The sequence below is a fragment of the Canis aureus genome, chromosome 10 (genome assembly GCF_053574225.1).
Source record: "Canis aureus isolate CA01 chromosome 10, VMU_Caureus_v.1.0, whole genome shotgun sequence".
Taxonomy (NCBI): Eukaryota; Metazoa; Chordata; class Mammalia; order Carnivora; family Canidae; genus Canis; species Canis aureus.
Window position 1 is genome coordinate 59,022,894 of NC_135620.1, and position 16,600 is coordinate 59,039,493.

Sequence of the window (16,600 nt, forward strand, 5' to 3'; positions counted from 1 at the left end):
TACTACATTATGTCATTTACTCAAGAAATATTGACTAAATTCTTACTGTACATATAAAACTCTTGTCTCAAGCCTTTGAAAAAAAGTAACTAAAAGCAAAGTGCTTGCTTCAAGGACATCACACTATTTTGGATAATGATACAGAATGTGTAAAATAGTCATTTGTACCTATTATATACACACTGTGATTATTTTACCATAAATGATTGATTTTTGGATAATGCCTTGGTTTTCCTCCTTGGAGACCTTTGTTGGACTCTTTCTCTTTTTTTTCTTCCTTCCTTCCTTCCTTCCTTCCTTCCTTCCTTCCTTCCTTCTTTCCTTCTTTCCTTCCTTTTATTTGCATTTATTCTATGCAGAATTTACTCCTAGGATATAAGTTTTTGTTTCTTCAGTTTCTTCTGGGGTATCTTTTTATTCGGTGCAACCTCCTTTTCTGGTTTAGGAACAGTCTGCTCTTTTTCAGTAAGGATCATCTCAGTGCAGCAGGGAGAGTTCATCTGACCATGAACCCTATAAATTCTATGCCATATCCTGGAGGCTTTGTCCACCTGGATGTGCTTCATGACCAGACGATCTACCTCTAAACCCTTAAGTTCAGCATTACTGTCTTCATTTTTAAGCATGTGCAGTAAAAATTCAGCACTGTTCTTGGGCCATCCACCACTGTTTGGCCTGGGCACACCTCCCAACTCCACCATTATAGCAATGGAATGGTTCACACTGCTTCTGCAGAGTGACATCCTTCTGGTACTTGGTGGCTTTTTGGATATGCATAACTGTGGTGGCCTGGGCAGTGTCATGTGTATTCTTACAGTGAACGTGAAGATTCAAACCTCTTGATTTGCATGATTTTGTAGGGTTTTCTAGGTCCAGCGAGTAGTGAACCATTTTCAGAAATCACCTCAGGCCACTAGGGGAAGAAGAAGAGTCGTGGTGGCTCCTGAAGAGAATTTATGAGAACTCCCGTTGGGTATTTTAAGTAGCCGAAGAATTTTGCTTTGGTAGGTAGAGATGCCGAAACCCATTCTTTCTGATGGGAAAGACAACAGAAAGATTCTTGATGGGAGTAACATCCTTGTACCTTGAATGTTTCCAAATCTTGAATCCTTCCATATCTTCCCCACAAGGGGGAAGCATAAGTGTAATAAAGAATAATTTAAAATAATAATAGAAGGCAGGACGAACCATTTTAGTAAGTAAATACCACTGTGACCTGAGACGTTAACCATAATGGCAGCTTGGGTAGTTAAGACTGAGGAAATGGCAGTTTCTGTGAGTGAAGCTACCACAGTTGGTGGCGTCCTAGGAAATCTGATCCTGCACTCTTCTCTTCATAAGGCCATCTTCTCTTCACTTTTGCAAAAGAATCCAGTTTAACATAAGGCCTCTGTACATGCCTCTTCTTCGGCCTTATAAAAGTTCCGCAGGAGAGTGACAACTCTAAGTGGGTAATACATGTGGCAAATTATCCTGAGTCGCAAGTTAAATACTCTCTGCAGGGGCTGGAATGTTGTTTTTGCTTCTATCTGGTGTTTTCATAAACTCCACTTTTAATGTGTGAGCATCTGTTTTCAGAATTTGAAGTCACACCTACCTGAATATGAGGTGGAATTCTACAAGGCAATGTGACTGATTTTGTATGTCCCCCCAGAAAGGAGCATATTAGTCCAAATCCGTTCTGCTCTGTTACTGTAGAGAGGGGCCCTGGAGCCCCCACACTCCTTTTCCAGCAGGACAGAGGGTCTGTGGTGGAACACAGCATTTCTCTCTCTCGGTCCTGGTGTTTTCACCTGTGACACATGGCAGATTAGACCAGCTGACTCGTAGGCACCCTCTGGGTCTGTGGAAGCCCCCGAATCTTCACAGTTAATGATCTCAATCTCTTTCATCTCTCCTTTGCCTCCTTTGCGCAGAGGCCATATGCCTGGGTAGAGAGTTTGTGGACAGGCTCTGCTAGTCAGCATGGAGCTGGGAACCAAGAATCCATTTGTTAGATGAGCTCCTATATGGAGGAAGGGCTTTCACATCAGGACACGCTTACAGATTTTTTTTTTTCCTAACTAGGTTTTTTGTGACTCCCAGCCTTGAGGGCTTGAAAGGGCACAGGGATTCCGGAACCATCTAGTCCAATCCCCCCCCAGTTAGTTGTTATCCTGGTTAGTGTCACCATCACCAAGGTGCATCCTCCTTGTTCTTATGGCTTAGTTTCTGAAGCTCATTTTTAAAAACCCTTTTACATGAGACTGTGCTTACCGTGACAATATCTAAAATCGCCTTAACTGGAAATTTATAATCTTCTTTCCTTTTTCTCAGCCCCAGTCTCTCCTTTATTAGGTGTCATTATTGGAAGGAAACAAATTTCGTGCAGTCCAGTCATCACCTCCTACAGCCCTTGTGCCATAGAGCTCCAAGGGAAATATTTAAATGGAAAAGAAACTCATTGCATTTGTTTAATTTTATTTCTCAAAAGTGATTTCTTAAGATCTGAGTCAGTGTTTAATTTTGGCCTTGGTTTTCGCTTTTAAGGAACAAAAATCAGAATGGTAAAACTTCGGTCCTTGCTGCCACCGGCGCCTCCCTGGCTCAGGCGTCCCAGGCATATCACGCCACCTCGGGGTCCCAGCGTAGCATCTTAGGATGATGGCACACATCACCTTCCTTAAAGCAACGATGTGAAAGGAACTTATTAAACTTAAAATGACTTCTAATTTACTGATAGAGAAATTGGGAGAGAGTGAGGTTTTAGTCATATTTTCCGAGGCATGTTTTTTAGAAAATACTATTTAAGAAATAGCTATAATCCACTTAAAAGCACTTTATAACTCATACTCCCCACCTATGTTGTTGCCGAAATGAACATCGCTGTAATTGACCTGCCACAGCACGCGGCTGAATGCACGCGAGACAAGGCTGTATTTATGTTGCTCACTCGTCTCCCCAAAAGCTTCCTTTTCACCGAGTTTCTGTTTCACCCTCTAATCTCAGCTCTCTTCTGCCTTTTCCCTCTCACATCTTCGTAATCACACCACCTCCTCACTGAGGTCAGCTCTGCAGACTCGCCCTTACGCTGCACCTCGTGCTCTACTCTTTTCCACTGGAAAGGTATCTACTCTTGAAACTTGAGTGACTTCATCTCTGTAGATAGTCCATTACTCTGTCTCACATCTCACATCCTGACCTCCTGGAACTCTGATTCCACATCATCAGTTGCCTCCTGGGCATTTCCATTTCGCTGTCCTTTTGTGACTTGCTAGCACTTTCCATTTGTGTGTTGTTGTCACTGTCACTTCAGCTTCACCGTGAAACCTGCAACTCGCCACCACAGTCGGTGTCTCTTCTCACCTCCTTATTTCCCTGGCTGGTGCTGCCCCCATTGATGCTGTTAATTCCTCTTAAAATGTGCTCTTGCCTTCATTCCTCTGTCCCACCACTCTGTGAAGGCCATCACTCTTGAATACCATCCACGGTGCTACATAACCCTTCACCACTCTGCCTCCACTTCTGTCTCTAAGGCCCATTTCTCTCCATGACCCCCTACCTGCCCCACCCTCAGGTGTGTGGGCTCAGCCATCCTGAACTTTCCTCATTTCTTCATGTTTCACTTTCTTTTTTTTTTTTTTTTGTATATTTTTTTATTGGAGTCGATTTGCCAACATATAGTATAACACCCAGTGCTCAGCCCATCAAGACCCCCCCTCAGTGCCCGTCACCCAGTCACCTCATCCCACTCCTACCTCCCCTTCCACTACCCCTTATTTGTTTCCCAGAGTTAGGAGTCTCTCATGTTTTGTCACCCTCTCTGATATTTCCCACTCATTTTCTCTCCTTTTCCCTATAATCCCTTTCACTATTTTTTATATTGCCCATAGAGTAAAACCATATAATGATTGTCCTTCTCTGATTGACTTACTTCACTCAGCACAATACCCTCCAGGTCCCTCCACGTTGAAGCAAATGGTGGGTATTTGTCGTGTCTAATGGCTGAGTAATATTCCATTGTATACATAAACCACATCTTCTTTATCCATTCATCTTTTGATGGACACTGAGGCTCCTTCCACAGTTTGGCTATTGTGGACATTGCTGCTATAAACATTGGGGTGCAGGTGTCCCGGCGTTTCACTGCATCTGTATCTTTGGGGTAAATCCCCAGCAGTGCAGTTGCTGGGTAGGGCAGATCTATTTTAAACTCTTTGAGGAACCTCCACACAGTTTTCCAGAGTGGCTGCACCAGTTCACATTCCCACCAACAGTGCAGGAGGGTTCCCCTTTCTCTGCATCCTCTCCAGCATTTGTTGTTTCCTGTCTTGTTAATTTTCACTTTCCATAACTTTCCATGCGCTCTGGGAGACCTGAGCTGCATCCTGGCTGCTGTATGAGATTGTGTGTCTCCCAGAGGCACATGATCAAGTCCAGTTTGGGTCACTCAGTTCAAACTCTTGTGAAGCTACAGTCCCTTCTAAGGAGGTGGTTCTGTGTCCTCAAAAAGTCAAGTGACAAGGAATTCAGGCAGCACATTCCATAGTAATGGACAGTTCTATCTGGCAGAAATTCTTACCTACCTTTCAATCTTGAGATACCCCTTGAAGCAAAACAGAAAAGTCTAAACCCCTTTTCCATAAACCAACTTTCAAATCATTAAAGAAAGTGCTCCTGGCATCCCTACTCCTGCCCCAGGTCTCCTCTTCTCATCATAATAGATCCAATTTCAGCCCACCTCCCTGAACACCTTCAGGCTGTCACTGAGTTTCTCCAGGGCTGACGCAGAGCCCTGACCCTTCTGCTTGAATTGTGGTCCGACCCATGGGGAAACACTGCCATGGTTCTACTACATGCCACCCACTTCTCTGAGCCTCAGTTTCCATTAATAATATGAAGATTTCTTAGTCCAGGATGGGCTTTGGGGCTCCATGCATGCCCTGAAGCTATACATAGTGATTTGTCTATTGTGAGCATATGTACTATTTGGGTGGTAAAGATCTATATATTTTTTATCATAATCTCAAAGAAGGTCCATGAGTCACAAAGAGATTTTTAAAAAACATTGGTTTAAATGATATCTCAGCTCCCCCCACCCCACCCAGCTCTAACATTCTATAAGTCCAAGGTTCTAAGACACATGACATTTTCTTATTCCCTCAAGAGGAAGTCAGAGCCCAGATATTCCTCAGCCTGTTATTCAGCGACAGTAAAGAGACAGAATCTCACAAACCCCCTCTGTAGGGCACAATACCAACTGAAAAGGTTAGAGCAGAACCTTTTCTGTCTTGTGAGGTAATCAGTTTCCTCTCACTGGAAATATTTCAGCAGAAATGAAATTATCATCTCTTTGGGATAATATACAAGGAATTTTTTTTAATTATATAAAGAACTAGTCGTTGAGATCCCTTCTGAGTCAAAGATTCTGTGAGAGCTAGGTTGCATGTCCTTGCTTATGCTCTTGCCTCCGCCTAAAACAACCTCTCACTTCCCTCTTTCTCATTTTGACATTCTTTCTAGGTTTTTTTTTTTTCTTCCCAGGTGGTGCCTGCCTCCCATAGCCCCCATAGCTCTGTGTAGGTACCTCTGTGTTAGCCCCCATCACGTCTAGAACCCGTCACATGCAGAACTATCTATAGGAGCATATGGGTCCAACTCCCCACTAGATGGTCTGTTCCTTGGGAACAGGGATTATATTTGTGTCTCCATATTTCCAATATCTTAAAATACCTGACATTTAATAAGCATTTAATCATAAATGTTCAATCGCTACCATTACAGTGAGCCTGAAACTTTACATGAGTCGTTTTTCATTCTAGGCCTTAGTTTCCCCCTCAGCCAAGTGGGAGGCTTAGTCCCCTTCAACCCTGTGAATCTCTAAGTGTACTACTTTAATCTATCTGCCTTCCCTGGGCAGAAAATATATTTATGTGCCATTTATCCTCATGACACACACTGGTCCTTCTAGATTTGTGCATTCGGCTTCCTAGCTCCCTCCATATTTATCATGAGCAAATTACCAGTTGACAGGTTTATGATAGTCCTTTATTCTGATTTTTTTTAAGATTTCATTTATTTATTTGAGAGAGAGAGAGACAGTGCATGAGCAAAGGGGAGAGGCAGAGGGAGAGGGAGAAGCAGGCTCCCCTGCTAAGCAGGGAGCCCAACACAGGGCTCAATACCAGGACCACGGGATCATGACCTGAACCCGAGGCAAATGCTTAACTGACTGAGCTACCCAGGTGCCCCCTTTATTCTGGTTTTTAAAAGCCTAAGAGCAAAGGGGTTCACCACTGCATATACTTGAACATGAGACCCCACCATGTGGATTCCACGAATTTCTGTTTGCCCAGAGTTGAATTTGCCCAGTTTTGAGAAGAAGAAAATTCTATCATATACTGCAGAAAACAGCAGGCTCTCTCCCCTTCCAGTGGAGTGCCGGAAGTTTCCATGGCCATGAATGTGGGACCTACGACAGGTCAGAGAGAGAGGATTAAAATGGCTCTTACAGAAAAGGGAGTTGTGTAGTTGCAACATTGAGCATTTCTGAAAATATGGTTAGGCCCAGTCCGGAAGCTCTTAGACTGCATGGCACTCATGCCAAACACTGATTTCTTCACTTCTATCCAGATCCTGTCACAGGGCAGCTTTATCTTAACAGCTTTACGTAAAAGTAATAGTGATCAATTATATTTATATAGTGCTTTCTTTAATGTTAATTTATTAAATCCATACAATCATTTGGTAGGTAGGACTACCCATCCTCATTTCCATCCTCATAGCTATCCTCAATCTCATTTCACAGATGGGGAAAATAGCATACAGAGGTTAACGCTCCTGAAATCACACAGCTCATAAGGAGAAAGATGGCACGTGAATCTCAGTCCTACCCTGAGCCCGGGTTCCTACCAGCCATACTTACTGCTGGAGGCTGTCTCCAGCTGCCAGCACCCATCTTGATAGGCCAGCATGCAACAGCTCTGCTTCTTTTATTTTTTTTTTTCCTTTTACCCAGGCCTCAAATCAGTTTTTCTCTTACCCCAGAGCTTGTTCAATTGCTCAGTGTTGTTTCAGTAACTGTTGAAAGAGTGATGCCAAGTCACCATCATCAATTCTGCAACATAGTTTAATAAAGAATCTTCCTATTACTCTCAAAGCTAACATGGCAGTGCACACCAAATTCCTCCTAAATTTTTGAGAAAATTGAAAAAAATTAGTTGGTTCCAAGCCTACACCAAGACTGTAAACAATAATATCATTAGGGCAGGGGTACCTGGGTGGCTCAGTTGGTTAAGTGTCTGCCTTCAGCTTGGGTCATGATCTCAGGGTCCTGCAATAGAGCCTGGTATCAAACTCCCTGCTTGAGGGAGTCTGCTTCTCCCTCTCCCTCTGCTCCTTCCCCTGCTTGTGCGCTTGCTCTCTCTCTCTCTCAAATAAAATTTTTAGAATCTTAAAAAAAAAAAAAAATTATTAGGGCAAAGCCCAGTTAAATTGGTACAACGGGACCTGCTAAGTAGATGTTCCTTTTCTGTCAGAGCCATTTTAATTCCATCTTTCAAACCTCTCTGAGGTCCTGCCTTCGTAGCAATGACAGCTTGAACACTCCACTGGAATAAGAAGAGCTTGCTTCTTTCTACAGTTTCTGACAGAATTAATTTCTTCTTGTTGAAACTGAGCAAATATGATTCTCTATTGGAAGCCACATTGGAGGGTACAAAAAAGCATCACCTTCCAGGACTTAAATTGTACGGGCCCAGAGGGAGGTCTGTGCCACATTGTGCAAACAAACATGCCCAGTCCTGAGATGCTAAAGCCGTTGGACATTCAAGTCATTTAAATTATGGCCCTTGATCTGACTCTTTGCACACCAAGCAATCGTTGGATCACTGAGTTCTTTTTTGGCCCATTTCTGTAGTTGTCATCTAGGCGACTCATTTGTAGAAATCTCCATCCTTGGGACTCAGGTCTGGTTTTGGGGGACTCCAGGCCACATTACTGCCTCATAGTGGCCCTTCAGAGATCTGCAGCAGTAATGTGTCCCTTACGTCATTTTTCACCTGGGTGACACAGCCCTGGTTCCTTCAGCCCACAGTTTGGAACCTGGACTCCAAAGGCAGGGCTATTTTATTGGCATTAAGATTCTTCTATGTTAGTAAATTTCCTGCTAAAATGTTACTTCCTGTGCATAGGCAGAATTTTCTCTTTAATTTTTCATATAGTCTAGAATAGCATTGGTTCCTTTTCTGATATTTGTTCCCAAACTTGACAAAAATAGGTCACATTTATAACATAACTCCCATGGAGATTATTAGATCTTCTACATTCTGCAATAAATTAGTTTGAGAAAAAAACATGTTTCAGGACAATTGAGTCTAAGGGTTTAGGACTAAAAGTTATATCCGAAGCTATATGACCCAATTCATTCTTTTTTTTTTTTTCTTTTTTTGAGAGGTGGACATAGGGGAGGAGCAGGGACAGAAGGAGAGAGAGAATCTCAAACAGGCTGCACACCCTGCATGGAGCCCAATGTGTAGCTCGAGCTCACAATCCTGAGATCATGACCTGAGCCAAAATCAAGAGTTTGATGCTTAACAGACTGAGCCACCCATGTGCCCCTGACCCAATTCATTTTTTAAATGATAGAAATGGATCAAGTGAAATTCAAATTCTAAAAAACAACTCAGTCACTGCGGTCAATGGTATAGGGAGGGGTAAAGAACTGAGGTCTAGCTCAGCTGTCTGTAGTTTACCATGCAGTCATGGGTAAGTCACTTGTCTCTGCCTCAGTTTCCTTATCTACCAAATAAAAGTGAGTAAATTGAGATTCCTTTGAACTCAGACCATGAGCAGTGGAGCTGGACCTTATTCCCCAAGGACACATGCATGTACGATCATGTTCTGCTCCCGGGCTATAGTCTTTGTGCATGTGTGCGTTCGCAGTGGTATTGTTGCTTTTGTTTTAAGGCAGCAATATGTAAATAGGATGCAGGCTATGCGTAGTCCCAATTCTAATCCCACCCCCTTATCTGCAATGATCACTACTTTTACATCAAGAGCCACAGCTCTGGAGAACTGCACAGTTGTGGGCCATACGTCACCTGGAAGATTTTTTTAATACATCAGTTTTTTATTTTTTATTTTTTTATTGGAGTTCAATTTGCCAACATATAGCATAACACCCAGTGCTCATGCAGTGAAGTGCCCCTCTCAGTGCCCGTCACCCAGTCACCCCCACCCCCCGCCCACCTCCCTTTCCACCACCCCTTGTTCGTTTCCCAGAGTTCGGAGTCTCTCAGGTTCTGTCTCCCTTTCTTATATTTCCCATCAGTTTTTTATTTTTTTATTTTTTTTCCCATCAGTTTTTTAAAATATTAATTTATTTCTGCTCACAAACTGAGGCTCTAATGATATATTCTGATAATTACATTCTTTCTTCCAAATCTGCTATAACTTAGTTCTACCAAAATGAAAAATGCCTTCCTGCAAACCTTCCCTCCCAAAGTAATCTTCAGAAGACAGGGTGCCCTTGTTTTCTGGACATTCTGATCACTCTAAAAGGCTAGATCCCCTGTTTGTTCTGTGGCTGCCTTCATGGAGGCCCAGAAAGGTCTGCAGTAACAAGGTTTGCCCTGCACCTGATTGTAAGCAGCTGCTTAGAATTGAAAAGGAAAGCTGTTTAGTTTCCCAAAAGAAAGAGAAGTGACCACTCAAATAACAAAGTCTAATTTATCACCTCCGAGCCCTTCTTAATGGCAGTGAGATCCATGTAGATGCCAAGCCAGACAACCGCACGTGTGTGTCTGTCTAAAGGACCAATATTCTCTTAGAGCAGTTCTCTTCATCAGTGCTCGTAAAAAGAGCAGCCGTCCCCGTGCCTGCCAGGAGCAAGGCTGTTAGATCAATTAGTGGCACTTCAGCCATCCAGATGCTTCCACCTTCTTCTGAAAAGCAGCCTTCTCCCAGACAGCTCACACTGAAATGGCAGCTGCTAGCATCCATATGCATCTCAGGCACTGATGATGACAGGCTGTCCAGCTAGCCTGTGGATTGCAGCGCTGCATGCTCAGGTGTCAGCAGTTGGCAAAGCGTGTAACAAAACCAGAGTCAAGGGAAAACATCAGAGTTATACAGGACTTAGCACAACCCATCTGGCCACTTTTGCTAGGAATGGGACGTAGTGGGAAACTATTAGGTAAGCCAGCGTGGACCACAGGAGCTTCACCACAGGACAAAAGACCTTCAGAAGGGGAAGTTAAGTTGACAAGGCATTATATCAAAGTGTAACCCAGATACCTGTCATCTGAGTCTTCTCTGTCCCTTGAGATCTAAATAAACATTGCCTCAAATCCCACAGCCTGTGGAAATCTGAATTCTATGACTTCTTGGAGGCGTAGGGTCTCTGCCTCACTCTTGTTTCTTGCGTCCATGTCTGATATCTTAGCTCTGCAGCTTGTCAAGTTGCTTTTAAAAAAGCATGTGTGAGCCTGGTAGACCTTACCCAAAAGGTGGTGTCATTGAGGAGAATCACATTTCATATCCGTCATGGTATAGTTGACAGTCCATGTGAGGTGCCTGGGTGGCCCAGTCGGTTAAGCATCCAACTCTTGATTTTGGCTCAGGTCATGATCTCAAGATCATGAGATCTAGCCCCACATCAGGGGTGGAGCCTGCCTAAGACTCTCCCTCTCCCTCTGTGCCCTCCTCCCTGCACCCACTCTCTCTAAAAACAAAACAAAACAAAAAAACTGTCCATATGAAACTTTCCAGTTGCCTTAAACCTTGCTACTCAAGGTGCAGTTCGGAGGGCCAGCAACACCTCTATAACCTGGGTGCTTGTTAGAAATGCAGAATCTTGAGCCCTCCCCCAGGCTTGCTAAATCAAAATCTAGATTTTAACGAGATCTCAGGAGACTCCATTCGTTAAAGTGTGAGGAGCGCAGACCCAAAGTTCTTCTCCATCAGCTCCTCATGGAGGGTTCTCAGCCTGGCCCTTGCTATACACAATACCCAGCCTTTCATCTTCTCTTTCTTCCCCCTCCTTTCTCTCTCTCTGGTTCTTTCATCTCCTCCTTCCCTGTCAGGAGCTTCAAACGCATTCTCTTTTTATCAGGAGCAGCACTCCCCCAGAGCCGAGAGCCAGTTGCCATCCAGGCCCTGAAGGTCTCACCTGCTACCACCCTTCAGTTCTGTTCTCAAGCTGATTAAAATATTTGTCCAAACAAGGTCCCCTCTCCCCCAAGAGGGACTCTGATACCAGCTATTACAATAAAAGAAACCTATCTCATTACAAAAGATACCCCAGATTTTATAAAGACATCTGGTTTCCAAACTGACCCCTAAACCAATTCCAGGTTATAAACTTATATCATACAAGTGTTAGACCTGGGAAACTGAGTCTCCAACAGGAAAGTGACTGGCTCGATATCATTTTGTATTTATTGGCAGGAGCAGGACTAGAAAAGTTCTCATACTTCCCAGTGTAGGCTTCTCTCCACTACGGGCCTAATCATTCTCCTTTATGTGGCCGCCTACTTACTTCTCTTCCTGAGCCATAACTGAGTCGTCTGAGCAGCACATATGCATGGGGTGCCTGCTGTGCTCCAAGATGAGAAGATGCAAAACAGACCCAATTTTCCCACGCTCCGTGCCTTTGCCCAAAGTGAAAGTCCTCACTCCCACTTCATCCGTGTAGCAAACCTCTCCACATCTTTGAGAATCAGCAGCTGGGACCTTCTGGACTCCTCCAGACAAAATTAATCAGTATCCCTCTCTGCAAGCACTAGTGTAACATTTCTTCCATCATTTGTTAGGTCTTTTTTTCCTAGCTGTCTCCTCTGAAATCAAGCTTCCTTCGCTTGTTGTGGAGGGTTGTACTCGGTGGCCGACGGTGCCCAGCACAGGAGAGGCTCAATGTTAGTTTTCTTCTCCCTTTCTTTCCTTTGGAAATCCTTAGCAATTAATGCTATTGGTCAAACAGATCTTGTACTGAACTTAACCTCTTCATCCTCAAGCAACTTACCCCTTTCTAGACCTGCGCTGCCTCAGACCCATACTCCTCCTCCTCCCACTGCCACTCATTCCTCACCCTGGCCTCTGCTGGCCAGCCCTCTTCTATTCGGTTGCTAACCACCAAGGCCAGCCTAGTCACCAGAACTTTTGTAGGACTTTTTGAAAATCATCCTACCTTCTGGACCTCATTTGCAAAATGTGTGGGTTTGTCTCATTAGCTAGAGCTCTCGATAGCCAGGTTGCAACACATAGGTGTGTTATATATAATCAGTTGTGAGGTGCTTTGTAAGTAATTGTTTCATATAATCATAAGGCCTGCCAATGGTCTTTTTTAATAAATAGAGAAATTTAAAGGTTATCTCTGTACCTGGCATGCTCAGTTGCATTCTGATTTGCTTTCTGGAATAGGAGAAAAAAGCAGATAGTTGCAGGGATCCCACACAAGCTTGGGTACACACACCTTAGGATTGTGTCGTGTCTCACAAACAGAGTTTTCCATCATGTGTGCCCTGATCTATAAGATTTCATTTCAGCTTCATCATCTTTTGAGTTATGAGTTCTGGAGAAAAGACCAAGAATTGTGAAATCATGGAAACTGTGAATTTCCAAACCCCTCCTGTGATGTAGTAGCTCCTCATAAAATTTAAATCTCACTCAGGAACATCTGAATGGGTAGCACTCTTAATTTTTTCCTCTACCTCCTTGGCTGTGCTTCCAGGAAGCGAGAGGAAGAAAACAAACGAAGGGAAGCAGAACAGCAGAAGGGAAGGCTGAGTCCAGATTCCTGCAGACCCCAAGCCCTTCCCTGTCTGCCCAACACCCAGACTGATTCCCACAAGCAGAGCCGGGCCCCCAGCAAACAGCCTCCCGCCAGCGACGCAGCCCAGGACCCTGACAAGAGAGCCTGTCGAGGAGGTCCAGGCAGAGTATCTCCAAGCAGAGCTCCCCAGAAGGAGCAGCATCTTTCCCCAGATGTGCAGGGAACAGTCCCCAGAAAGCCAAACGGTAGGTGTATTGCCTTTGTTATCTGATGCCAACCCATGGACTGTGGGCTCTCTTGATTGGTGTATTTAGTCCATTTGCGTTTAAGGTTAATTATGTCAGCCCTTAACACTGCCATTTTATCATCTATTTTCTGTTTATTTCCTCTGGTTCTCATCCCTGTTTTTTCTTTTTTCCCCCCTTCCTTTGGGGTACTTGAACATCTTTTAGGATTCCATCTTGATTGGCTGATAGTGGTTTTGAGCATCTTTTTCTATGGTTTTTGTGGTGGTTGTTCTGAGTATTATATGTATAATATATATAATATGTATAATATATGTGTATATATGTATATATGCATGTATATATGTGTGTATGTATGTATTATATACTTACATGTTTACTTATATTAAGTATATATACTTATATGTATACTTACTATATATGTGTATTATATACTTACATATACATGCATGTATAAAATATATGCATGTATAAATATATACATACATGTGTAATGTATGTATTATACACATATATGTATGTATATACTTATATGTATATGTATAATGTATATATAAGTTATAAGGAACCTATAACTAGTATCAACATTTTACCACTTTGAGTGAAATGTAGAAACCTCATTTCCTTTTAGGTATCTTGACCTTCCCCGCTTTTAAATATCATTGATTGGGTATCAGATGGTATTATAATTTTTGTTTCAATAATCAAATATAATTTATTTAAAAAACATGAGGAAAAGGATAGTCTCTTTTTATGTACCCACAATTCTGTTTTTCTGTTGTTTCGTCTTCTTTCCCAGTACTCCAGATTCCATCTTTTATCATTTCCTTTCTGTGGAAGAACCTTTATTGGCCAGTATTTAAGGGTAGCTCTACTAGCAATGAATTCGAGTTTTCCTTTGTCTGAGAATGTTTTGATTTCATTCCTGAAGAGTTGATAAACCAGATCCAGAATGCACAGTTGGCAGGTCTTTCATTCTCATCCTTGAAAGAGGCTGTGCCATTCCTGGCTTCCTGGTTTCAGATGAGAAATCCACTGTCCTTCAAATTGATGTTCCTTGGTAATGTTTCTGAGTAACATGTCACTGCTCTCTGGCTGCTTACAAGATTTTTCTTTATCTTTTATCTTAGTTTTCAGTAGTTTAATATGATGTGTCTTGGTATGGATTCTTGGAGTTTTTCCTGTTTGGATTTCACTTAGGATGTTGGGGATCCCCAAGAATCCCCCCAAATTTTAGTAACTTGCTAAGAGTACTCAAGACTCAGCATATATTTGCACCCACAGCTAGGATCTTTTATAAAAAAAGAGATACAAGTCAACATCAACAAAGTGAAAAGGCACATGGAGCAAAATCTGGAAGAAACTTTCCATGTAAATTTCCAAGAGTCTTCTCCCAGTAGAACCACACAAGACATGATTAATTCTTCCAGCAATGAATTGTAACAACCAATTAGCCTTTGTCTACCAGGAAAATATACCTAAACTTGGGACTCCAGAATTTTTATTGGAGTCAGTTGCGTAGGTACCTCTGCCTAGCGTATACTACAACTCCAGGCTCCCAGAAGGAAAACAAGTATTCTGCATAAATTATATTATTTACCCAAAGCAATTTAAGCATATCGAGCCATTCTTTTAATTAGGGAACAGCAAGAATCCTCCAGAAATCTAAGTGCAAATGCCAACATAGTGAAAAAGGCAAATAATTGTCTTTATTATTATAAAAATAGTTTTGATCTTGTGGAAGCCAGAAAGAGTCTATGAAAACTCATGGTGATCCAATTCAGGGCTTGGACAGTTTATTCTATTCACTGAGCCTTATTTCCTTACCTATAAAATAAGGGGTCGTGGGGGGGGGTTGGGTATACAAAAAAAAAAAAACAAAAAGAACAAATGGAAAAGCAGAAATAGACAAATACAGAGAACAAACTCATGGTTGCCAGAGAGGAAAGGAGTTGGGACAATGGGCAGAATGGGTGAAGGGAAGTGGGAGGTATAGTCTTCCAATTATGGAATGAATAAGTCATGGAGAAGAAAGGAATAGGGAATAGCATAGGAAATACCGTCAATGGTATTGTTATAGTGCCATATGGTGACACCACAAGTGTATTGGTGAACATAGCATAACAGAATTACTATGTTGTATGCCTGAAACTAATGTAACATTGTATATCAACTATACTTTAATTTTAAAAAAGAAAAAAATAAGGGCATACTCTCTATCCTGCAAGACAGTTATGAATATAAATCAAATAATATTTATTATAGCCCAGTAAAGGTCTTCAGTAACTACTTCAGTAAAAGGTCTTCATTAACTACTGAAAAGGTAAAAGGTCTTCAGTAACTACTGTTATTAACCCACACTAGTGATCTAGCCAAAACAAAACAACATAAAAATACATATGAATGACCACAAACATATCCAGAATATAATTCCATAACCCATTTTACAATGATAATGCATCAGCAATGTATGCCTTAAGGAGGTCTGATGCTCTGTTATATATTCATCCATTTATTCATTCAGCTAGTGTTAACTAGACGCCTATCATGTTACAACCACACTGAATTTCCTCAAAATCTTTCTTAGCCTCAGGTCATTGTGTATTTACATTCCCCCTATCCATATGGATAAAAAGTGCCTCTTATTTTCCAGATCGCAGGATGAGTGTTCCTTCCTCTATACAGCCATACCTCCTCACTAAACAAGGCTTTGTCTTCCTGCTTTGTGCTCCCATAGGTCTTCTGTAGTGCCATATTAGAAAGATCATCACCTTTTATTGTTGTTACTGGCTTGTCTGTTTTTTCCAATAGATTGCAAGATCTGTAAGATCAGGATTGTTTCCATTATTTGCTGCTATGTTAAAAAAAATACACTAAAACTAAGTGGCCTAGAACAACAATTTATTATTTCTCATGATTCTGTGGGCCAGTTGGGCAGTTCCCCTATAGTTTCACCTGGTCTCATTCATATGCTACATTCAGGTGGAGGGTCAGTTGAATTGGATGGTCTGAGATAGACTGACTTGAATGTCTGACAGTTGACACTGGCTATCAGCTGAGATTCCTTGCCTCTGCTTTATGTGTCCTTTCATGCTCTATTAGCTAGACTGGCCTCCCTACACATGGTGTCTGGGCATCATTCTAAGAAAGCAAAGGCAGAAGCTACAGGACCTCTTGAGGAATAGGTTCCAGAATTTGCATGCTACCTTCTATTCATCAAAGCAAGTTATACGACCAGCCCAGACTAAATGATATGGAAAAATATACTCCCCTTTGCACATACTAGGATGGGAGCAATTTTTGACGATTAAACAATCTATCACAGTTCCTTTTTGGTCACAGATTATTCAGATTCCTCCCACATTCACAATATTCTCACTGTTATCACCCCAAATGTCATCTCAGTTGTCATAGCAAGCTTGAAGTTTGGGAACATGAGACCCATGTCATGTCCAGATTCCACAGGTGTGAATCTTTCCAATTTCAGGGACTAATCAACCCAAAACACACATTATCAACCCCCCACATATACCCAAGAAGCAATGGTGAGGCAGGGACAGAGTAACTACGGTAGATGCCCTTGTTCCAAAAGGGGAGAAATAAG

General features: G+C 42.2%; 1 protein-coding gene across 13 annotated transcripts in view; it reads left to right on the top strand.

The window, feature by feature from the left end:
* Window positions 1-16,600, top strand: part of INVS (inversin) — a 156,989-nt gene that overhangs the window by 111,551 nt on the left and 28,838 nt on the right. For all 13 annotated transcript variants that reach the window (XR_013388165.1, XR_013388166.1, XM_077912688.1 and 10 more), the window contains one exon: window positions 12,710-12,996. Coding sequence is in view for 11 of the 13 variants with exons in the window: in XM_077912688.1 (XP_077768814.1) it covers window positions 12,710-12,996 (287 nt within the window). In the remaining 2 variants the exon portion in view is untranslated. The remainder of the gene's footprint in view (window positions 1-12,709; window positions 12,997-16,600) is intronic.